General features: G+C 45.3%; 1 protein-coding gene across 3 annotated transcripts in view; it reads right to left on the reverse strand.

Moving 5' to 3' along the window:
• Positions 1–25,388, reverse strand: part of ENTREP1 (endosomal transmembrane epsin interactor 1) — a 333,779-nt gene that overhangs the window by 158,770 nt on the left and 149,621 nt on the right. For 2 of the 3 annotated variants that reach the window (XM_063913908.1, XM_063913907.1), the window contains exon 5: positions 15,134–15,241. The exons of the other annotated variant lie outside the window; for it this stretch is intronic. In XM_063913908.1, the coding sequence (XP_063769978.1) occupies positions 15,134–15,241 (108 nt within the window). The remainder of the gene's footprint in view (positions 1–15,133; positions 15,242–25,388) is intronic. 3 annotated transcript variants of the gene reach the window in all.

Raw genomic sequence — 25,388 nt, forward strand, 5'->3', positions numbered from 1 at the left:
CTCTCCATTATACATAGAAAGATTAAACTTGCCACTGTACGTTACAAGCTGTTCGTGCTAATTAGTACACTAATAGAACATAGAGGGGGTAATTCCAAGTTGATCGCAGCAGGACTTTTGTTAGCAGTTGGGCAAAACCATGTGCACTGCAGGGAAGGCAGATTTAACATGTGCAGAGAGAGTTAGATTTGGGTGTGGTGTGTTCAATCTGCAATCTAATTTGCAGTATAAAAACAAAGCAGCCAGTATTTACCCTGCACAGAAATAAAATAACCCACCCAAATCTAACTCTTTCTGCACATGTTATATCTGCCTCCCCTGCAGTACAGGGATACTAAGGACGGTAATTTGGCACCCAGGAACTTAGGGAGGAGCTTTTATCTCTCTCCATTAAACTTAGAAAAATTACTATGGAGAGAGATTAAAGCTCCTCCCTAAGTTTGTGGATGCCAAATCACCGTCCTTGGTATCTCTGTACAGTATGTTCTACTAGTGTACTAATTAGCACGAACAGCTTGTAACGTACAGTGGCAAGTTTAATATTTCTATGTATAATGGAGAGAGATAAAAGCTCCTCTGTAAGTTCCTAGATGCCAAATCACCGTACTTAGTATCTCTGTACAGTATGTTTTACTAGTGTACTAATTAGCACGAGCAGCTTGTAACGTACAGTGGGAAGTTTTATCTCTCTCCAATATACATAGAAAGATTAAAGCTCCTCCGTAAGTTCCTGGTTGCCAAATCACCGTCCTTAGTATCTCTGTATAGTATTTTTTATTAGTGTACTAATTAGCACGAACAGCTAATTAGTACCCTAATAGAACATACTGTACAGAGATACTAAGGACGGTAATTTGGCATCCAGGAATTTAGGAAGGAGCTTTTATCTCTCTCCATTATACTTAGAAAGATTACAATGGAGAGAGATTAAAGCTCCTCCCTAAGTTCGTGGATGCCACATCACTGTACTTAGTATCTCTGTACAGTATGTTCTACTAGTGTACTAATTAGCATGAACAGCTTGTAACGTACAGTGGCAAGTGTAATTTTTCTAAGTGTAATGGAGATAAAAACTCCTCCCTATGTTCCTGGATGTCAAATTACCATGCTTAGCATTTCTGTACAGTATTTCCTATCTAGCCAGAAATCCTGCATCCTGTGCAAGCTAGGCGGACAACTGGAGGGGACCCGATACACGGTTGCTTCCCGTTTCCCTTTCCAGTGTCACATAAACTAGTGGTTGGTCTGCCCCGAAAGCCAAGAGTCTCCTCTTTTGCATGGTACCAGTCCTGAGTCTCTGGGACACCCAGAACCAGAGATATCAGTATGCAAAATGGACCCATTTGACCATAGACTATAATGGGCCCGTTAATTCAGACTCACCATGGGTTCCGACGCTTGCCATGAGCCTTGTGGGAGGTCACAGAAACTTGGGGTTGGTACCTTCTGGTAGCTAATTGTCTCCCCTTCCATACCAACCTAGCGATGAAGGCTCTCACCTCCCACGCTGAGAGTACCGTGCATAGAACCTTGACAGTAGAAACTCTCCTGCAGCTTTGCCCTGCTTTATGTAAAACTACTGTTTTGTCAGTTTGCTATGCGATCGAGCCCGGTGTAACGTAATGTGCATAGACCTCGTTTATCTCTATCGCCCCTGTGTATTTTGGCAAGGGGATTGTGACGTTCCTTCAGCATTGCCCCGTAGCCTGCAAAGCTTATACCAACTCTCACTCCATATCCGAGCGCTGCCTGCCACGTGGTGGGGGTTCAGGGGCGGCGGCCATTTTGCCAGTGTGCTATGCGATCGAGTCCGGTGTACCGTAATGTGCATAGACCTCGCTTATTCCTATCACCTCTGTGTATTTTAGCTAGGGGATTGTGACGCTCCTTCAGCATTGCCCCATAGCCTGCAAAGTCTGGACTGTTACTTGCTCCGTAGCCTAGGGCCTGCGTGGGGCAAGGAGTCATAGGTGGTAGCCATTTCTATTAAGTCTGCCCTGCTACAGAATTGTATGTGTACTGTACGGTGCATAGAACCTTAACAGTAGAACCGCTCTTGCAGCTTTGCCCTGGTTTATGTGAATAAAAATAATAATAAAGTGTCTGGAAAAAACTAACATGCATTCGTACTTTAGGAATCGAACCCGCGACTGAGTATAGGAAGCGGAACACTTCACCACTTCCCCGCAGACAGATGAATAAATCCATTGGTTTTGATTATGCTGTAATGGCTACGGGATTAAGATGCTAACATACTGTACAAAATTCCTAATCTCAAGAGGCAATAGTGAACTTCTAACACGTCCATTTGCGACAGTGTACACTACTGGTTTTATGTTGTTTTGTCTGCGGGACTTGGACGCTCACATATTCATAAAGTACTGTAGATGGATCATATACTGTATGCTGTACCATTTGCATCTGTACCGTATATACTGTATTAAATGATGCAGCGTAATGAGTATTTACTGTATTAAATAATGCAGCGTAATGAGTATTTACTGTATGCAGCGTAATGAGATGCCTTAGTAAAGTAGTCCTTATTATATATTTCAGTATTGTATTTTACGGGAGACCACACGCATGCGCAGTGGTGATTGTAAAAAGCGACATCTGGTGGATGATCGCAGGTATTACACATAAAGGTAACGCCAAACACTCTGTCTGCCTCCGTGCGATTAGGTACGCCTCTCTGTGACTAGGCGCGCCTCTCTACGCTCCGGTACACTGCGTATGCTCGATCGGGACAAACGCCTCAGCCAGTCAAGACAAAGGTGGCTACATCTGTAAGTAACCACTGTAGGATCACAAAGCATCCTCTATGGACTACGAGAAAAGGATTTATTGGTAGGTAATTAAAATCCCATTTTCTCTTACATCCTAGGGGATGCTGGGGTCCATATTAGTACCAGATTAGTACCAGGGGGATGTACCAAAGCTCCCAGAATGGGAGGGAGAGCGCGGAGGCTCCTGCAGAACTGATTGACCGCTGAGGACCTGAAGTTCGGCAAAAGTATTGACCTTGTAGAACTTTGCAAATGTGTTCGAACCAGACCAAGTAGCCTCTCGGCAAAGCTGTAAAGCCGAGAAACCCCGGGAAGCCACCCAGGAAGAACCCATTTTATGAGTAGAGTGGGCCTTAACAGACGTAGGACACGGCAATCCTGCCGTAGAATACGCATGCTGGTAGTGAACCTACTCCAGCAAGAGATCGTCTGCTTAGATGCAGGACACCCAAGTTTCTTGGGATCATACAGGACAAACAGAGCCCGATTTTCTGTGACGAGCAGTGCTAGTCACATAAATCTTCAGAGCCCTTACAACATCCAAGGACTTTGATGAAATTGAGGAGTCAGTAGCAACTGGCACCACAATAGGTTGGTTGATATGAAATGCCGACACAACCTTCGGAAGGAACTGCTGACGTGTTCGGAGCTCAGCTCTATCTTCATGGAAGATCAAGTAGGGGCGCTTACAAGACAAAGCCCCCAACTCCGACACACGTCTAGCAGAAGCGAAGGCTAACAAAGTGAAAGCCTTCCACGTGAGAAATTTGACCTCAACCTCCAGTAGAGGCTCGAACCAATCCGATTGGAGGAACTGTAACACCATGTTAAGATCCCAGGGTGCCGTAGGCGGAACAAAGGGAGGCTGGATGTGCAGAACCTCTTTCAGAAAAGTCTGAACCTCAGGGAGGGAAGCCAGCTGTTTCTGGAAGAAAATGGATAAGGCCAAAATCTGGACCTTTACGGATCCCAAACGCAGGTCCATATCCACACCTGCTTGCAGGAAGAGGAGAAACTGTCCCAGTTGAAACTCCACCATAGGAAACTTCTTGGACTCACTCCAAGATACATATTTTTCCAAATACGATGGTAATGTTTAGACGTTACTCCTCTCCTAGCCTGTATCAGGGTAGGAATAACCTTGTTCGGAATGCCCTTCCGAGCTAATATCTGGAGTTCAACTTCCATGCCATCAAACGTAGCCGCAGTAAGTCTTGATAGGCGAACAGCCCCTGCTGCAGCAGGTCCTTCCGAAGAGGAAGAGGCCTCGGCTCTTCTAGCAGTAGATCCAGAAGATCCGCGTACCAAGCCCTTCTTCGCCAGTCTGGAGCAATGAGGATTGCCTGAACTCTTGTTCTCCTTATGAGTTTTAGAACTCTTGGAATGAGTGGAAGTGGAGGAAACACGTACACCGACTGGAACACCCACGGAGTCACTAGGGCATCCACCGCCACGGCTTGAGGGTCCCTCGACCTGGAACAATACCGCCGAAGCTTCTTGTTGAGACGAGAGGCCATCATGTCTATTTGAGGTACACCCCAAAGATGTTACCTCCGCGAACACCTCCAGATGGAGATCGTGTCTGCTGAGGAAGTCCGCTTCCCAGTTGTCTACTCCCGGAATGAAGATTGCTGACAGCGCCAACGCATGTTTTTCTGCCCAGAGGATGATTCTTGTTAACTCTGACATTGCAGCTCTGCTCTTTGTTCTGCCCTGTCAGTTTATGTAAGCCACTGTCGTAACATTGTCTGACTGCACTTGAATGACTCGATCTCGCAGAAGATGGGCCGCTTGGAGAAGACCGTTGTAGACGGCTCTTCGTTTCAGAATGTTTATTGGAAGGCTGGATTCCAGACTTGACCACCGTCCTTGGAAGATTTCCCCCTGAGTGACTGAACCCCAGCCCCGGAGACTTACATCCGTAGTTAGAAGGACCCAGTCCTGAATCCCGAACCTGCAGCCCTCCAGAAGGTGAGGTAGTTGCAGCCACCAGGGGAGTGAAATCCTGGCTTTCGGCGACAGACGTATTCTCTGGTGCATGTGTAGATGGGATCCTGACCACTTGTCCAGGAGATCCAGTTGGAAGGGCCGAGCATGAAACCTTCCATACTGTAGAGCCTCGTAAGAGGCCACCATCTTCCCCAGAAGGCGAATGCACTGATGAACCGAAATCCGGGCTGGCTTCAGGACATCCCAGACCATTGTTTCTATCACCAACGCTTTCTCCTCTGGGAGAAACACCCTCTGCACTTCCGTGTAGAGGATCATTCCCAGAAAAGACAACCTCCTGGTCGGCTCCAAATGTGATTTTGAAAGATTCAGGATCCGTGTTCCTTGAGCAGATGAGTCGTGAGAACAATGTACTGCAACAACTTCTCCCTGGACGATGCCTTTAGCAGCAGATCGTCCAGATATGGGATTTTGTTCACCTCCCTGTCTGCGGAGGAGAACCATCATCTCTGCCATCACCTTGGTGGACACCCTCGGTGCTGTGGAGAGGCCGAACAGCAGTGCCTGGAATTGATAGTGACTGTCTAACAGTGCAAATCTGAGATAAGCCTGGTGAGGCGGCTAAATCGGAATGTGGAGGTATGCATCCTTGATATCCAGGGATACCAGAAACTCTCCCTCCTGCAGACCTACAATCACTGCTCTGAGAGACTCCATTTTGAATTTGAACACCCTCAGGGTAAGGGTTCAACGATTTCAAGTTCAAAATTGGTCTGACTGAACCATCCGGTTTCGGTAGCACGAAAAGGTTTGAATAAAAACCCATATTTTGCATATGAGGTGGAACTGGGACAATGACCTGTGACTTTTCCAATTTTATGATGGCTTCCTGTAGGATAACCCTGTCTGTCAGCAAAGCTGGCAAGACTGATTTGAAGAATCGTGAGGCGGGTGTTCTTGAAACTCCAGTCTTTACCCCTGGGACACAATATCCTGTCCCCAGGGATTCACGTGTCTGAAACGTCTGAGTCTCGCACTCACCAGCTCGTCCTCCAGGCTTTGATGTCCACCGTCATGCTGAGGATTTTGAGGAAACAGAAGCAGGTCTCTGGTCCAGGGAGCCTGCGGGAGCAGGCTTTTTGGATTTTGCCTGACCACCTCTAAAGAAAGTGGTAGGAGGCTTGGACTTTTTTGCCTGCGGTCCGAAAGGACTGCGGCACAGCTGAAGAAAACGGTTTCTTCATAGAAGGTGTAGCAGAGGGAAGGAAATGTGACTTACCCGCGGTTGCCGTAGAAATCCACGCATCCAACGCTTCTCCAAATAGAGCCTGACCTGTGTAGGGTAGGTTCTCCACACTCCTGGATTCCGCGTTTGCAGACCATTGGCGTAGCCAGAGTCCCCTGCGGGCTGAGACCGACATGGAAGATATCCGTGCAGTCAGCATCCCCAGGTCCTTCATGGATTCCCCCATGAACCCCGCAAAATCCTGAATGTTAAAAATACAGTTCAATGTCACTTCTATCCATTGTATCCAAATCCTCTAGTAATGTGCCTGACCACTTTACTATTGCTTTAGAAATCCATGCACAGGCAATAGTGGGCCTTAACGCCACTCCTGAAGCAATGTAAATGGATTTGAGCGTCCAGGGACAGGTAAAACCACCTTTTTAGACAGTCTGGAGACATATGCGTCCACAATGAGTGGGTTTTCCCATTTTTTCCTATCTTCCTCAGGGAAGGGAAAAGCAACCAGAATCCTTTTTGCGATTTGGAATTTTTTCTCTGGGTTTTCCCAGGATTTTTTAAATATAGCGTTTAATTCTTTAGACGCACGGAAGGTTGGTGAGGCTTTCTTATTGTCAGTGAAGTAAGCCTCCTCAACCTGCTCAGGTGTGGTGTCATTAATATTTAATAAATTTCTAATGGCCTCAATCATGAGCTGCACCCCCTTAACAAGGGAAGCCGCCCCCTCAGCACCTCCCAATCACCGTCTGCAGTATCAGAATCGGTGTCCGTGTCATCTCGCATAATTTGGGCAAAAGCACGTTTCTGTGGGAACATGCTAGTAGAATTTGCAGGAATAGGGGCCCTCATTCCGAGTTGTTCGCTCGCTAACTAATTTTTGCAGAGCAGCGATCAGATAGTCGCCGCCTCTAGGGGAGTGTATTTTCACTTTGCAAGTGTGCGAACGCTTGTGCAGCAGAGCGGGATGAAAAAGTTTTTTGCATTTCTGAGTAGCTCTGGACTTACTCAGCCCTTGCGATCACTTCAGCCTGTCCGGTCCTGGAACTGACGTCAGACACCCGCCTTGCAAACGCCCGGACACGCCTGCGTTTTCCCTACCACTCCCAGAAAACGGTCAATTGACACCCATAAATGCCCTCTTTCTGTAAATCTTCTTGCGATCGGTTGTGCGAATGGATTCGTCGATAGAAGCATTGCACAGCAATGATGCTGTTTGTACCTGTACGACGCACATGCGCATTATGGTGCATATGCATGCGAAGTAGTAACCTGATCGCTGCGCTGCGAAAAATGGTAGTGAGCGATCAACTTGGAATGAGGGCCAGGTACAGAGCCTGACCAAAGTGCCATAGACTTCTTCAACACCTGAGTATCAGTCTCAGTATTAGCTATCCTAGTAGAGATCTGAGAGATCATTCCTTTGATAGTGGTTAACCACTCAGGTTCAATAATAGGGATCTGACAAAGCATTACAATCCTGTGTACATGGGATGGATCCCTCATGGGAGGAAACATCTTCTGCAGCATATGACACAGAGGGGGTCATTCCGAGTTGATCATAGCTGTGCCAAATTTAGCACAGCTACGATCAGGAACTCAGACATGCAGGGGGACGCCCAGCACAGGGCATGCGCAGTTACGTCCCGATCGCTGCAATGCGATAAACTGTAGCGAGCGATCGGGTTGGAATGATTCCCAGAGTCTCTAGACATGGCTATGTGAGATATTAAACACCCACACACACACACAGGGAAATGTCAGACACAGTTTCCCCCCCACGTATGCCACAGAGATTGGAGCCAACCCACACACAGCGCTTTTTGAGGTAGAACTAATGAAACTACCAGCACTGTCTGTGTACCTTAATAGACTACACAGACTTTACACAGCCTCCCCCGCCTTCTACAACCCCCTGGTACCACACAGGATAGCTGGAGTTGCTTGGAGGGACATCTCTCCCTGTCAGCGTCTGTTGTGCAGGAACTGCAGGCAGGAAAATGGAGCTGAATGCTGCTGGGTCCGCTCTGAGGAGCAGCTCCGCCCCCTGAACATGGTGCTGCTTCCCGCTCTTCATTATATTATACTGGTCTGAGGATTTCTGCTGGCAGCGATCCGGGGACCCTGACAGGCTTGCTAACCAGTGTAGGGTATAGGCGCTGGCTCAGGGCGCCCTCACAGCGCCGCACTATGTACCGCTGAGCCATGGAGCGCAGTTAGTACTGCGCTCCCTACCCTGTTGCCGCCATCTTCACACCGACTCCCCGCTTGCCATGTGGGCCGGTGACTCACTCGCCACCAAATTCTTCTGGCTCTGTAGGGGGTGGCGGCATGCTGCGGGAGTGAGCGGTCGCCTGGAGCAGCTAACGATCAGCACCCTCAGGAGCTCAGTGTCCTGTCAGCGGAGATAGTGGCTCAGACCCCACAGGGCAGACACTACTCCCCTTCCTTAGTCCCTCAAAGCAGCCTCCCTGTAAAATAATAAACTCTAAAAAAAAACTTTTAATAGAGAAACTCTGGAGAGCTCCCCTAACTGTGACCGGCTCCTCCGGGCACATTTTCTAAACTGAGTCTGGTAGGAGGGGCATAGAGGGAGGAGCAAGCCCACACTCTCAAACTCTTAAAGTGCCAGTGGCTCCTAGTGGACCCATCTATACCCTATGGTACTAATGTGGACCCCAACATCATCTAGGAAATAAAAAGAAAAGAATACAAAGAAAGGGACCACCGAGCTCAAAAGGTCCACCACAAACAGAAACTAGAGAAAAAGAAAACCTATCAAAACCAGAAGAAGGACAAAGATAAAGTAAATTACGGAGGCGCAACCTAGTTTTGGGTCCCAGGGGATGAGGCGGCAGAATAAGCGAACCACGGAGACCATAGTTTCTCAAATTGTCAGGAGTATCATGCAGAGCATGGGTGATTCTCTCCATAGAAATAATAAACCATATATTTTATATAACAGCATATGCATGGGAGGGTGAGAGGGTTGCTTCCAACACGAGGACAGGGCTCCTCTGGCAGCATGCAGAATTTGAAGAACCAGTTTTTTCAGTGGAGGGCTAAGACCAGCTATCGGATACTCCAGTAAAGCAGACCATGGGCTCAGAGTGATTTGGGAATGAGATAGCTCTTAAAAGAGACTCGACTTTAGTCCAGTATGGTCGGATCTTAGGGCAATTCCACCATATGTGGCAAAAATAACTCGTTAAACTGCATTCATGCCAGCATAATGGTGAGAAGTTTGGTCCCCTGTAGGCTTAATAAAATTTACCCAGATACCATCTCGTGTAGATTTTATACAAATTTTCTTTGATAATGGAAGAGTGAGCTACATTCGGTCTAATAATCTGCCATGCTTCATCATCTGGTGGGGCAAAGCTTATTGTTTTTTGTTTTTTTACACTCTGACTAAAATAATAGATCAAGGGTTGGCCACAGATGCTACATATCTAGACTTTAGTAAGGCAATTGACACTGTCCCACATCGCAGACTGCTAACTAAACTTGAAAGCTAGGCACTGGATTATAAAACCGTTAAATAGATAAGAACCTGGTTGCAGGATAGAAAACAGTTGTAGTAAATGGAGTGAATTCTATGGAGGGAAAAGGTGTGGTATTGAAGATCTACAATGTCTAGGTTGACAGTCATTAGGTCGACCCCATATGGTCGGCATGCATTAGGTTGTACTGACAAAAGGTCGACATGGACAAAAGGTTGACCTATGAAAGGTCCACATATGAAATGGTCGACACAACAATTATTTTATTTTTTCAGTGTTGTTTTAATAGTCAGAGCACAGAGAACCCCAATAAGTGTACCGCGTCCCCTTGCTGTGGGAAGGTTACTTTTCCCAATCATAGTTCACGTGGATGGTAAAGTATGAAAAAGGTGTAAAAAGATGCAAAAAAACCTTAAAAAGTTGTGTCTGCATTTATCGACAATTTATGTATCGACCATTTGACATGTCAACCCTTTGTACCTGTCGACCTTTCATAGGTTGACCTTTTGTCAGTGTCAACCTTATGCATGTCGACCATATGGGGTTGATCTATTGACTGTCAACCTAAACATTGTCTGTCTATACACTGGAACACAGTGGGAAATGTTACGAGTGGAGTACCTCAGGGATCTGTACTTGGACCAGTGCTCTTTGTTGGTGAAGGTATGCCTTTTTGCAAATGACAGAAGGATAAGCAACAGGGTGGACACAGCAAGAGGGGTAAAACAAATGATTGAGGATCTAGGTAGACTTGAGAAATGGTCAATAATGTAACAACTACAGTTTAATACTAAAAAATGCAAAATCATGCACTTGGGTGTCAAAAACCCAAAGGTTAAATATAGTATCAAGTATACTATAATGGAAACTACTGAGGAGGAAAGGGATTTAGCAGTCACTATTTCAAGTGACTTAAAGGCAGAGAAGCAATGCAACAAGAAAGGCAAGTCAGGTGCTTGGTTGCATAGAGAGGAATCAGCAGCAGAAAGAAGTAATAATGCCACTGTAAAGGTCACTGGTACGGTTCATCTGGAACACTGTCTGCAGTTCTGCAGACCACATCTCTAGGATATAAATACATTAGAGAGCATACAAAGAAGGACAACTAAAATGGTGCATGGCCTACATCACAAAACTTACAAGGAAAGACTAGAATAACTTAACATGTATAGTTTGGAGAAGAGAAGGAAAAGGGGGGGACATGACAGAAACTTTTAAATATACCAAAGGATTTAACAAGGTCCAGGAGGGAAACATTCTTTAAAGGAATAAAAGTATTAGAACACAAGGATAAACACTGAAACTGGAGGCAGACAGGTTTAGGGGAAACTTAAGGAAAAATTACTTCACAGAAAGAGTAGAGGTGGTAGAGGCTAAAGGCCCGTACACACTGGCCGATATATCGCCCGTTCTCTTGAACGGCCGATATATCGCGGGTCCGTCAGCCAGTGAGTACGGCCGATACGTCTGTGAACTCAGTCGTTCACAGACATATTGCGTCGGCCCCGCAGCACAGCCGACGGCCAATATATCTAACAATATATTGGCGCGTCGCTGTGTGTGTACGGCGGTCGGCTGACCGCCCGTACACATGCTGCGGCGGCCGGCGGTGATTGACAGCTGAACTGGGCAGGCGTGTGTACACGCCCGCCCAGTTCATGACGTCGGTCCCCGACGGATCGGGCAGTGTGTATGCACAGCACACTGCCCGATTCGTCCATAGATATATCTGCCTATCAATTGATCTGCAGATATATCTTTCTAGTGTGTACCCACCTTTAGACACTAGAACAATTTAAAAAAGGTTACACCAAGGTATATTCGGGCGTTGGGTGTATGAGATTCTTTACCAAGCTGCAGCCAAAAATAGATAAGGAGAAATCACTCCCACAGTAATACAAAAAAAGTAGAATGGAGGCTGCGCTCTTATATATCTAGATAATAGTATCTCTTAACAAGAAAATTTTTTTTTTTTTTAAATAACAATTTAATAAAAACCACAAAATATATTCTGCATATAAAACACCTGAAATAACCTGAATTCATGTACTACATTAAAAAGAGGTATAAATTACCCTAAATATTGGGTCAGGAAATAGATCATTATTTCATTGCAGGAGTCCATTCCAAAGGTATACCCTTGTTTGGTATTAAGTAAGATTGTAGCAAGAGTCTCTTACATGTGGAGAGAGAGTCCAGTAGATAATACAATGGTCGAGTCACCATTAGAGGTAATTGCAGCTTTGGTCTTAGGGATAAGTTACTCATGCAGTACGGTGTTCGTAGTAAACCGGAGACCTCTCAAAGTCTCTTTTGGTGAGATGATAATTACCAAGGGCTGGTTCAGCTCCAAAGTTGTAAAACGTCCTGACCAGATAAGCAACACCAGACGCGTTTTTTCAAAGGTACCTTTGCGGGACATGCCAAAGCTGCAATTACCCCTAACGGTGAATCGACCATTGTATTATCTACTGGACTCTCTCCACATGTAAGAGACTCTTGCTACAATCTTACTTAATACCAAACAAGGGTATACCTTTGGAATGGACTCCTGCAATGAAATATATTTCCTGACCCCATATTCAGGGTAATTTATACTTCTTTTTAATATAGTACATGAATTCAGGTTATTTCAAGCGTTTTACTGTATATGCATAATATATTTTGTGGTTTTTATTAACTGGTTATTCTTTTAAAAACAAATTTTCTTGTTAAGATATACTAGAGCAATTTAAACATGCTTAAGATAGGCATATGAATATCCTTACAAAGAACTAAGGCTCAGAAAGGATTGAAATTACCTAAAGTATAAAAAAAAAGCGGCAGACTAGATGGGCCAAGTTATTCTTATCTGTCGTCCAATTCTATAGGTCCATACACACTTAACGATATAATGAGCGACGTCGCTCATTTTCCCCCTCCTTGAGCGACGTCGCTCATTTTATCGTTAAGTGTGTATGCCGCCAGCGACGACCGATGCGCGGCCCCGCGGGTCGGCAACGATCGTCGCTGTCGGTAGGGCATGCATGAAGGATGTGGACTGTCGTCCACGACCTTCATGCAGGGCTGGCGGGGGCGTGACGTCACTGAGCGATATGAGCTGTCATATCGCTCAGTGCATACAGGCGGCCGCCGACCGGCCGGCCCGGGAGGGGGAAACGTTAGACGATGTCGCTCACAGAGCGACATCGTCTAATGTGTATGGGCCTTATGTTTCTATGTAACTGGGTCTGTAAACGCAGTGTCTGACAATGGCAGGCCCGCCAACTCGAGTCACCACCCCTCTAAATCAAGCCCCATGTTTTTCTTCTAGCTGTTGTCTGCATCTCTTGTTTTAAATTCAGTTAAGAGCTCCACTTGTGTTTTCTATAGTAATATTTCAGTGCATCTTATTATTCTAGTTACAGAATTTTAATGAAAAGTTTAATAAATGGTTATTAAAGAAATATTTTGAAAGCTCTGTTGATAATATGTGTAATTAGTATGCAGCCTATTTTGTTGGTAGTTTATTTATACCCCTGTGGTTTGGGAAGGTGATGTGTTTTCCTTTGGCAGAGCTGCACTACTATACATTTTATTTTATAATCAGAAGCTGGTGCCAGAGCATTATTTTTCCCCCCAACAAAGTAAAAGTGGGAGAGCGTGAGCAGGTAGGCACAATGGGGGTAATTCCAAGATGATCGCAGCAGGAATTTTGTTAGCAGTTGGGCAAAACCATGGGGGTAATTCCAAGTTGATCGCAGCGGGATTTTTGATAGCAACTGGGCAAAACCATGTGCACTGCAGGGGGGGCAGATATAACATGTACAGAGAGAGATAGATTTGACCCTGCAGTGCACATGGTTTTGCCCAACTACTAACAAAATTCCTGCTGCGATCAACTTGGAATTACCCCCAATGAGCACACTAGTGAATGTCGCCAATTGTAGTATTCTCAGGCAGGCAGTTTCTCTGTGTTCGGTTTGCACTACGCCATAAAATATTGCTCTGGTCTGGACGCAGTCCGTCTAGGCTTTACTCGTGTCACAACTCTTGTTGGGATGGTATGGATGCTGATCGCACAGTTAGGATTGGAATAGAGTCAGAAAAGAGGTGCAGAGTCTAACATATAGGTGGTCTTCACCAGAGATCCCCGCATGGGGGCTTAGGCTTTGCTATGCCCAATATGCAGGTCATGGCCTTTAATTGAGTTCCCCCGTATAGGCTTGTGGGTACGAAGGCAGACAAGATGCTCCGATGTGGACTGGAGCATATAGTCAACAGGAACAAGTCAAAATCAGACTGGCAGGTCAAGAGAATAGCCAAAGTTGGAACCAGGAAGTCACTGGAAGCAGTACCAAGGGAGCAGGCAAGGCGAATCGGCAGTCGGACTGGATCAGAACACAGGAAAGTACAGTTGAACAGTGTCCAGATACTCCTCTTTATCGGGAGAATATGGCAGGTTCTGGTACGCTATGACAACTCATTTCTGCCCTCTGTTTATATGCAATTCTTTATTATTTTGTATATCCGCATCGGTAATTATTCTCACGACTGGTGCTTGAGCACTAAGAACCCAAGTAACTCCTTTAAACCTCTGCATCGTCAGCTTAGAGCTCTAACATTATTCCTATGTAAATAAGTAAATTGTTTAGCATGAACGTGTCTATGTAGTAATATTAAGAATGGTGATAGGCATCAATCAGGACACTAGCACCTTGTATTCTCCATGCTGTACCAATCACAGCAAGGTACAAGTGGAAGCTGTCAGTTGGAGTCAGAGGGAATGCTATGCAGAATTGGTCTCTGAGATTACAATAGCAGAGTAGAAACATCATAGCTTACAATCTGAAAGGAGATAAATATATAGAACAGAAACTAAAGCCAAAGAAAGAGGCGAATGCAGAGTGGAACACAAGTCCTTTTGTGGAGGCATACACATAAATATGGCAATGAAGAGGCATATGCAAACTGAATGTATCTACACGTTTCACTGAATAGGAGTGGCTGGCCTGTGATGTTGGCTACTTACCAGAGAGGGCATGCTTAAAGAATTGCAGCTATGCATATGGACAAGTATCTGTGCATGGGTTGTATCTGAGTCGGACACAAAGTAGCGGTGTTTGCATGATGTTAGCTTGATTTACTACCTTATGCTAATACCAGTTTCTGTACGGCCAATGCAAGGATCTGTCCAGCCCCGCCCACTGTATTTCCATCTACAGCTGCGATCATCATAATTAAGATTGGCACTTGCATCAGCACAATGCTAAGCAAAAGCGATCCATTTGAAACAGACTTCTCCACTCCAATCAGCAATCTCATGACACTCCCACAAGACAGAACAGTCCTGTGCAATAGTATTGTCTGCACTCATTCCTACCCTGAAACTTCCATTTCATGCAAAGCAATATCTGACAAAGATCTCTCAGATTTGTAAAAATGCGTAAATTTGCTTCAGCGCATGGGCTGTATACGATCACTCGCTATTTCCGTGCATCATTCCTGGCGTTGCACATCTCTTATTTATTTATCTGTCTCCACCACCACAAACCCACCCGCCCTTTCTCTCCCTGACATTCCCCCCCCACCACCTCTCCTTCTGTACTCCCCTACTTTCTGTCACACACAATATAGAGTCTGATATGTTAGTAAACTTTCCACTCACTTACTGTGCAGGGTCTTCTAGTGGTCAGGAGCTGCAGATATCGCAGGGCAGCTGCTACCAGGCACACTGTGGTTGTCAAAGCATTTAGGGCACATAGGGCAAAGAACACTTTCTAGAGGCAAAATAAAATATGCTGTTTAGGTGATGTAAGTTTGATTTGAAATGATTAAACACATGTGTTTAAAGGCCATATGTAATCAAAATGTAACACAAGTTTATTGTAAAGCCACAAAAAGCTTGAAAATGTTTAATTGAAATGAAATGTTTATTGACATTAATCCATGTTAATTATGGAAAACACAATTTCCCATCTGGGGGAGATGTACTAAGCAGTGACAAGAGTGGAGAAGTGAGCCAGTTGAGAAGTTGCCCATGTCAACCAATCAGCATTGAAGTAACCTTTATAATTTGCATACTATAAAATTATATAGAGCAGCTGATTGGTTGCCATGGGAAACTTCTCCATTGGCTCATTTCTCCACTCTTTTCACTGCTTAGTACATCTCCCCCTTACAAGTGTTTTATGTTTAGCGCTGTCATGGGAACCCCAAGATCCAACCTTTATTAGCAGCAAAAATACTTCATTGAAAAAAGATGGGGTACTATATTTACTAAGCAACTCTTTTCAATGCAATAGTTTTGCGTTCAATATTGCATATGAAATATCACTGAGCCAAACTGCTGAAAACCAGGCATTTCTGATTGCGTTTATGCCCAACATTTAAAAGGCCAATGCTTTTATTAGTCACAGAGTCTTTATTGTAAATAGAGTGTTATTAAATAAGAGAGCATTTAGGGGCTAAGTTTGATGGAATTCTAAAGTGCAACCACAAAATGTGTCACGGAAAGAGACATATATGCAAGTTGCATGGTTAGCCTATACAACTCCATTACTCCTCCAGGTAACAGTACTAGGTGGACTCCAGGAGACGACAGTAGTCAGTACACACTAGGAATTGTGACTTCACAGTGGTAGCCGCAATGCTAAAGTTACAGTATACAAGTCATACTCAAAATAGGACAAAGACAAGAGTAAAGTTTTTATCAAGTGTAAATCAATACACATGTATTGAAATGGAAATATTCTGTACTGCTGCAAACACAGTTTAGCGACTTTATTTTTTTTTGCATAATCTTTATATATTAAGTGCCTACAGACTAATAAACAGTAGGAAGACCATGAAAGATATGAACCACTAGCACAATTTTGTAATGAACATAAGAAAGTGCAACACAAAACACACAGATATACAGAAAGTGTGGTACTGAAAGCTCCATTAACAAAACAATGACCTATAACAGGATGGGGGGGGGGGGGGGGGGGGGCGCGATAGGGGCAAGGTTATCTGGAGATCACATATAGAAAGTATACCAATGATTCCATAAACTAACTTGGAGTTTTTATCCATTGCCGACAGTGTAATGTACACCAACTCCATGTTTAAATGACTTCTTAGAAACTATCACTGAATAAGAGGGTGGTTAGTGTTTGTTCCAGAGCACCAAGATTATCGTTTCTGCAGCATTACCCAGATGTTTTATTAGTGAGATTTTGGTATACTGAAATTGGCATATTAATTAAGTTAAATAGCCGAAAACTGAGATCTTATGGGACCTCTGCATTTTATAGTGCATTCCAATTGAAGTACATTGGGAGCTATAGAACAAGGATTAGCTAAATAAAGATGAAAAAAAACAAGAATTGTTTCTCCCCACGCCATATACCATACACCAAGTACAGTATAACTGGATTTTTAGCCCCTATTTAACAGGAGAAATACAAAGTACCACGAAAGCTGCCTATATAGATAAGAAGATGACATTAGTCTCTCTGCTCCTTCTAACACAGCAAATAAAATTAACCCACAATTGTCGAAAACGTTTTTTGTTCGCTTGAAAATGCATAAAAGGAATGAAAAGCAAATGTATATGGGTATATATGTGTATTTGTTTTCACAGACCAGAAAGATATACATTGTGGCTCTTGCTTCAGCAGTAATCCGCATTTTCAAAAGAGAAAAAAAATAAGAATTTACTCACCGGTAATTCTATTTCTCGTAGTCCGTAGTGGATGCTGGGGACTCCGTAAGGACCATGGGGAATAGACGGGCTCCGCAGGAGACTGGGCACTCTATAGAAAGATTTAGGACTATCTGGTGTGCACTGGCTCCTCCCCCTATGACCCTCCTCCAAGCCTCAGTTAGGAACTGTGCCCAGAAGAGCTGACACAATAAGGAAGGATTTTTGAATCCCGGGTAAGACTCATACCAGCCACACCAATCACACCATGTAACACGTGATAGGAACCCCGGTTAACAGTATGATAACAAATGGAGCCTCTGAAGAGATGGCTCACAACAAAACCCGATATTTGTAACAATAACTATGTACACGTATTGCAGACAATCCGCACTTGGGATGGGCGCCCAGCATCCACTACGGACTACGAGAAATAGAATTACCGGTGAGTAAATTCTTATTTTCTCTGACGTCCTAGTGGATGCTGGGGACTCCGTAAGGACCATGGGGATTATACCAAAGCTCCCAAACGGGCGGGAGAGTGCGGATGACTCTGCAGCACCGAATGAGAGAATTCCAGGTCCTCCTCAGCCAGGGTATCAAATTTGTAGAATTTTGCAAACGTGTTTGCCCCCGACCAAGTAGCTGCTCGGCAAAGTTGTAAAGCCGAGACCCCTCGGGCAGCCGCCCAAGATGAGCCCACCTTCCGTGTGGAATGGGCTTTTACAGATTTAGGCTGCGGTAAGCCTACCGCAGAATGCGCCAGCTGAATAGTGCTACAAATCCAGCGCGCAATAGACTGCTTAGAAGCAGGAGCACCCAGCTTGGTGGGTGCATACAGGATAAACAGCGAGTCAGTCTTTCTGACTCCAGCCGTCCTGGAAATATAAATTTTTAGGGCCCTGACTACGTCCAGCAACTTGGAATCCTCCAAGTCCCTAGTAGCCGCAGGCACCACAATAGGTTGGTTCAAGTGAAAAGCTGAGACCACCTTTGGGAGAAACTGAGGACGAGTCCTCAATTCTGCCCTATCCATATGGAAAATCAGATAAGGGCTTTTACAAGACAAAGCCGCCAATTCTGAAACCCGCCTGGCCGACGCCAGGGCCAACAGCATGACCACTTTCCACGTGAGATATTTTAAATCCACAGTCTTAAGTGGTTCGAACCAATGTGATTTCAGGAATGCCAAAACCACATTGAGATCCCAAGGTGCCACTGGGGGCACAAAAGGAGGCTGAATATGCAGTACTCCTTTGACAAAAGTCTGAACTTCGGGCAGTGAAGCCAGTTCTTTTTGGAAGAAAATCGACAGAGCCAAAATCTGGACCTTTATGGACCCCAATTTGAGGCCCAACGTCACCCCTGCTTGCAGGAAGTGCAGGAATCGACCCAGTTGAAATTCCTCCGTCGGGGCCTTCATGGCCTCACACCAAGCAACATATTTTCGCCAAATGCGGTGATAATGTCTTGCGGTGACATCCTTCCTGGCTTTGATCAGGGTAGGGATGACTTCCTCCGGAATACCCTTTACCTTCAGGATCCGGTGTTCAACCGCCATGCCGTCAAACGCAGCCGCGGTAAGTCTTGGAACAGACAGGGTCCCTGCTGCAGCAGGTCTTGTCTGAGCGGCAGAGGCCAAGGGTCCTCTGTAAGCATCTCTTGAAGTTCCGGGTACCAAGCTCTTCTTGGCCAATCCGGAACCACGAGTATGGTTTTCACTCCTTGCCTTCTTATTATTCTCAGTACCTTGGGTATGAGAGGTAGAGGAGGAAACACATAAACCGACTGGTACACCCATGGTGTCACTAGAGCGTCCACCGCTATCGCCTGAGGGTCTCTTGACCGGGCGCAATATCTTTTCAACTTCTTGTTGAGGCGGGACGCCATCATGTCTACCTGTGGTTTTTCCCACCGGTTGAATGGGGACTTCTGGATGAAGTCCCCATTCTCCCGGGTGGAGGTCGTGCCTGCTGAGGAAGTCTGCTTCCCAGTTGTCCACTCCCGGAATGAACACTGCCGTCAGTGCTAACACATGATTCTCTGCCCATCTGAGAATCCTTGTGGCTTCTGCCATCGCCATCCTGCTTCTCGTGCCGCCCTGTCTGTTTACATGGGCGACCGCCGTGATGTTGTCTGACTGGATCAGTACCGGCTGGTTTTGAAGCAGGGGTCTTGCCTGGCTTAGGGCATTGTAAATGGCCCTTAGCTCCAGGATATTTATGTGAAGAGAAATCTCCTGATTTGACCACAGTCCTTGGAAATTTCTTCCCTTTGTGACTGCCCCCCAGCCCTGAAGGCTGGCATCCGTGGTCACCAGGACCCAGTCCTGTATTCCGAATCTGCGGCCCTCTAGTAGATGAGCCCTCTGCAGCCACCACAGCAGCGACACCCTGGTTCTGGCCGATAGGGTTATCCGCTGTTGCATCTGGAGATGGGACCCGGACCATTTGTCCAACAGGTCCCACTGGAACGTCCTTGCGTGGAACCTTCCGAATGGAATTGCTTCGTATGAAGCTACCATTTTTCCCAGGACTCGTGTGCACTGATGTACCGACACTTTTCCTGGTTTTAGGATGTCTCTGACCAGAGATGACAATTCCTCGGCTTTTTCCAGTGGAAGAAACACTCTTTTCTGGTCTGTGTCCAGAATCATTCCCAGGAACAGAAGACGTGTCGTCGGGACCAGCTGTGACTTTGGAATGTTTAGAATCCAGCCGTGCTGTTGTAGCACTTGCTGAGAAAGTGCCACCCCCACTATCAACTGTTCTTTGGACCTCGCCTTTATCAGGAGATCGTCCAAGTATGGGATAATTAAAACTCCCTTCTTGCGAAGGAGTATCATGCCGTGGATAACCCAAACGGCAGCGTCTGGAACTGATAGTGACAGTCCTGTACCACAAATCTGAGGTACTCCTGGTGCGGAGGGTAAATGGGGACATGCAGGTACGCATCCTTGATGTCCAGGGATACCATGTAATCCCCCTCCTCCAGGCTCGCAATAACCGCCCTGAGCGATTCCATCTTGAACTTGAACCTTTTGATATAAGTGTTCAAGGCTTTTAAATTTAAGATGGGTCTCACCGAACCGTCCGGTTTCGGTACCACAAACATTGTGGAGTAGTAACCCTTTCCTTGCTGAAGGAGGGGTACCTTGACAATCACTTTCTGTGAATACAGTTTTTGAATAGCCACCAACACTGCCTCCCTGGCAGAGGGAGTTGCCGGCAAGGCAGATTTTAGGAAACGGCGGGGGGGGAGACGTCTCGAATTCCAGCCTGTACCCCTGAGATACTACTTGAAGGACCCAGGGATCCACTTGTGAGAGAGCCCACTGTGTGCTGAAAAACCTGAGACGTGCCCCCACCGTTCCCGATTCCGCCTGAGCAGCCCCAGCGTCATGCTGTGGACTTACCGGACGCAGGGGAGGACTTCTGCTCCTGGGAACTAGCTGTGTGCTGCAGCTTTTTCCCCCTTCCTCTGCCCCTCGGCAGAAAGGATGAGCCTCTAGCCCGCTTATTTTTCTGGGGCCGAAAGGACTGTACTTGATAATACGGTGCCTTCTTTTGCTGTGGGGTAGCCTGTGGCAAAAAGGTCGATTTCCCAGCAGTAGCTGTGGAAACGAGGTCTGAAAGACCTTCCCCAAAAAGTTCCACCCCTTTATAGGGTAAAACTTCCATGTGCCGCTTGGAGTCGGCATCACCTGACCATTGCCTAGTCCATAACCCCCGTCTGGCGGCAATGGACATAGCGCTTATTTTTTATGCCAGCCGGCAAATATCCCTCTGTGCATCACGCATGTATAAGACCGCGTCTTTTATATGGTCAATCGTTACCATGGATAGGGACAATATTTTGCTAACAATGTTTTCCGACAGGGAGTCTGACCACGCAGCAGCAGCACTGCACATCCAAGCTGATGCAATAGCGGGTCTCAATATAATGCCAGTGTGTGTGTATATAGCTTTTAGGGTACTTTCCTGCTTTCTATCAGCAGGTTCTTTTAGGGCGGCCGTATCCGGAGACGGTAGTGCCACCTTCTTTGATAAGCATGTCAGCGCTTTATCTACCCTAGGGGGTGTTTCCCAGCGTGACCTATCCTCTGGCGGGAAAGGGTACGCAGCCATTAACCGTTTAGAAATGATCAATTTCTTATCTGGGGAAGTCCACGCTTCCTCACACACCTCATTTAGTTCATCAGATGCAGGAAAAACTACTGGTAGTTTTTTCTCACCAAACATAATACCCTTTTTTGTGGTACCTGGGGTATCATCAGAAATGTGTAATACATTTTTCATAGCCTCAATCATATAACGGGTGGATCTATTGGAGGGTACACTCGTCTCATCATCGTCGACACTGGAGTCGGTATCCGTGTCGACATCTGTATCTGTCATCTGAGGTAGCGGGCGTTTTACAGCCCCTGATGACATTTGAGACGCTTGGACAGGCACAAGCTGAGTAGCCGGCTGTCCTATGTCATCAAACCTTTTATGTAAGGAGCTGACACTGTCACGTAATTCCTTTCATAAGTCCATCCACACTGGTGTCGACCCCGCAGGGGGTGACATCACATTCACAGGCATTTGCTCCGCCTCCACATCATTATCCTCATCATACATGTCGACACAGCAGTACCGACACACAGCAGACACACAGGGAATGCTCTTACAGAGGACAGGACCCCACAAAGCCCTTTGGGGAGACAGAGGGAGAGTATGCCAGCACACACCAGGGCGCTATATAACACAGGGATATCACTATACAGAGTGTTTTCCCCTATAGCTGCCTATATATATATATATATATATATATATATATATATATATATACTGCGCCTAAATTGTGCCCCCCCTCTCTTTTTTACCCTTTCTGTAGTGCAGGACTGCAGGGGAGAGCCAGGGAGCTTCCTTCCAGCGGAACTGTGAGGGAATAATGGCGCCAGTGTGCTGAGCGAGTTGGTTCCGCCCCTTTTTCGACGGGCTTTCTCCCGCTATTTTATCGTTTCTGGCAGGGGTTAATATACACCTATATAGCCTCTGGGGCTATATATGGTGTTAGTTTTGCCAGCCAAGGTGTTATTATTGCTGCTCAGGGCGCCCCCCCCAGCGCCCTGCACCCATCAGCGACCGCAGTGTGTGGTGTGCATGAGGAGCAATGGCGCACAGCTGCAGTGCTGTGCGCTACCTTGGAGAAGACAGAAGTCTTCAGCCGCCGATTTTCCGGACCACCTTCTTGTTTCTGGCTCTGTAAGGGGGACGGCGGCGCGACTCCGGGAACGGACGACGAGGTCGGGTCCTGTGTTCGATCCCTCTGGAGCTAATGGTGTCCAGTAGCCTAAGAAGCCCAAGCTACCACCACTTAGGTAGGTTCGCTTCTTCTCCCCTTAGTCCCTCGTTGCAGTGAGCCTGTTGCCAGCAGGTCTCACTGAAAATAAAAAACCTAAACTATACTTTCTGCTAGGAGCTCAGGAGAGCCCCTAGTGTGCATCCAGCTCAGCCGGGCACAGAAATCTAACTGAGGCTTGGAGGAGGGTCATAGGGGGAGGAGCCAGTGCACACCAGATAGTCCTAAATCTTTCTATAGAGTGCCCAGTCTCCTGCGGAGCCCGTCTATTCCCCATGGTCCTTACGGAGTCCCCAGCATCCACTAGGACGTCAGAGAAAAAAGGATTCTCTTTGGAGGGTTTCATGATATATAATCTTCAAAATGTTAATCTTCATATTAATTTTTATTTGCTAGTTTTCATGGTCTTATTTTACAACTTTTAGGAATAATATGGTAGTCCAATGGGACGTACCATTTTAAAACTATGCAACCTAATAGATGTGACCCTTAGTTTTTCCTTACATAAAATGGCGAGATGTGGGCATTACCTACATCAGCGCAAAATGTATTTAAATCTACTATTTGAGTAATTTTTAGGTAATCACCAGAGTTAGTTAGTTAGTAACTACTAAGGAGGCACATCGTTTGTAGGAGGGAACTTCGACCTTCTGGCCCCCTGACAAAATGCAACAGTGATGAAACGCGTTGATGGTAAATCTGAAAGGAACACATACATAGTGAATGCTACCAGAAGGAGTCTTGAATCAGGAGGAAGCAGAGAACACGAGTTCGGTGTTTACAGTCTGGCATTTGAGTCTATACTGCACTGATCCAATGATAAGCTGTTAAATGCTAACAAATACTTTTTGGATGTACAGTGTTTAATCAATATTAAAATGTTGTAGGTGTAAAATTTACTTTTCACTATTGCACACCCTCTTATTTTACCTTTTTCTAGATTTAAAGTCTGATTCGGAGTCGAACGTATCTCTTAGCACGGACACAAATTGCGAGTTAATGCTTAAGCCCATGAGGAAAGGAACAGCACTTATAATTGCAAGAGTGATCGATATATCACCTACTGTGGAAAACCTAATAATTGGGAGAAAGGAAACTATTCTAGTGCTTTACAACTGTATTTCTGTCGCTTAAGTATTTCATTTAGAGGGAATTTTCACAGTTAAGTTTACTAAATCTAGAAACAAATGTGTCTGCAAACGATGCATTGTAAGGCATACAGAATAATGGCAATATCTTTTGTTAGGACAAAGCGTACTGTTAAGTCACTGACTATTTAAAATATAGCAGATTCTTGTGCGACAGAATATGTAAGAACAAAGACTAGATTGTCCTTGTCAGCATTGCCTATTAGTAAATTAGGAAGTTTACTAAGCTCCAGCAACATTACAGCACAAATCATTGTCTAATATAACATGAAGGTCAATCTGTTCCTGAGTGCTTAGCAGACAGTGTAACTGAGATCCTGGCCAGAACTCCTGAAACAATTACACCATAAGAATAACCTGTGCTAATAAAAAAGTTAAGTAAAGTTCATTTTGTACAAAAGCAGTGATGTATGTATGAAAATATGCAGAGTACGGATTATTTTTGATGAGGTATTAGAACCTAGTTTAGGTTTCATACTATTAAACACTTTTTTTTTTTTGGGTGGAAGGCAGGTATCTATAGTTTTCTACCACAAATTAATAATAATAATTAAATTATTTTTTTAGAATTATTATTATTCTTGGAAAAAAAAAAAAAAAGGCATCAGCAAATAGAGAGAGTATCGTTTTTCAGGGGACACTATCTTTCCAAACCAATTAATATGGCACAAGGTAACATTAACCATAAGACTTGCAGAAACACTATTTTGATACATTTGCTTTAATTTAAAAGGGCCACTAACACTAACACTTGCAAGATGATAAATTGATCAGTGTTAATCTTACATTCTGCTGCAGTTTTGTTATACAGTATTATCTTACTCCATTGCAGAGAGCTGAAGAAACTCAGAGAAATGCTATTTATTTATTTTTAAATTATGGCGCTTCACCAATTCATTTCTGCATATACTGTACGGGGATTATTCAGTGCGGATTGCAAATTCTGCTTAATAGCAGAATATGCAATCCATTCTTTGGCATGCTGGGGGCCGCCCATCGCAGGGCAAGGCCGCCCAGCATGCTAAATAGCCTGCCCAGTGCCTGCAATCGCAATTTCATTGTGGTCACAGCAACTGTGGATGAACCCTGCAGCCACAGCTGGTCCACCGCCATTTACTTGATCGGAATGGCTGTGTGTGACATCACGCAGCCGGCCCGCCACCATTTTTGATGCGTCGCACCCGCAACACTATCATAATCCCCCACCTGCCCCTTGAACGCCTCTGCCTGTCAATCAGGCAGAGGCGTTCACAGCCAACGCGATCAGTTCGCATCGACTGCTAGCAAACGTGCAGGACTGAACTTGCACGTGCGCACTGCTGCCGCAGCCAGGGTCATTGCGGTCGCATCGATTAGCGATGAGACATGAACAACCCCTATAGTACACACATAGGAAAGCAACTCCACTGAAATTAATAGGCTATTGCAGTGGTTTCCAAACATGGTCATCAAGGCAGCCTAACAGTCCATGTTTAACGGCTATCCCTGCTTGTGCACAGATGAGGCGATCAAACTGACTGAAGTACTACTTAAATCACCTGTGCCCAAGCATGGATATTATTAAAATTGGATGGTTTGGGTGCCTTGAGGACCACGTTTGGGAACCACCAGGCTATTGAAATGGATGGGAAAAGCTCCAGTCTGATCAGGATGTCTACAACAAACCAATAAAATGTTATTACATATATAAAACACACATATACATACATACATACATACATACATACACACACACACACACACACA

This window comes from Pseudophryne corroboree, chromosome 1, assembly GCF_028390025.1.
Source record: "Pseudophryne corroboree isolate aPseCor3 chromosome 1, aPseCor3.hap2, whole genome shotgun sequence".
Classification (NCBI taxonomy): domain Eukaryota; kingdom Metazoa; phylum Chordata; class Amphibia; order Anura; family Myobatrachidae; genus Pseudophryne; species Pseudophryne corroboree.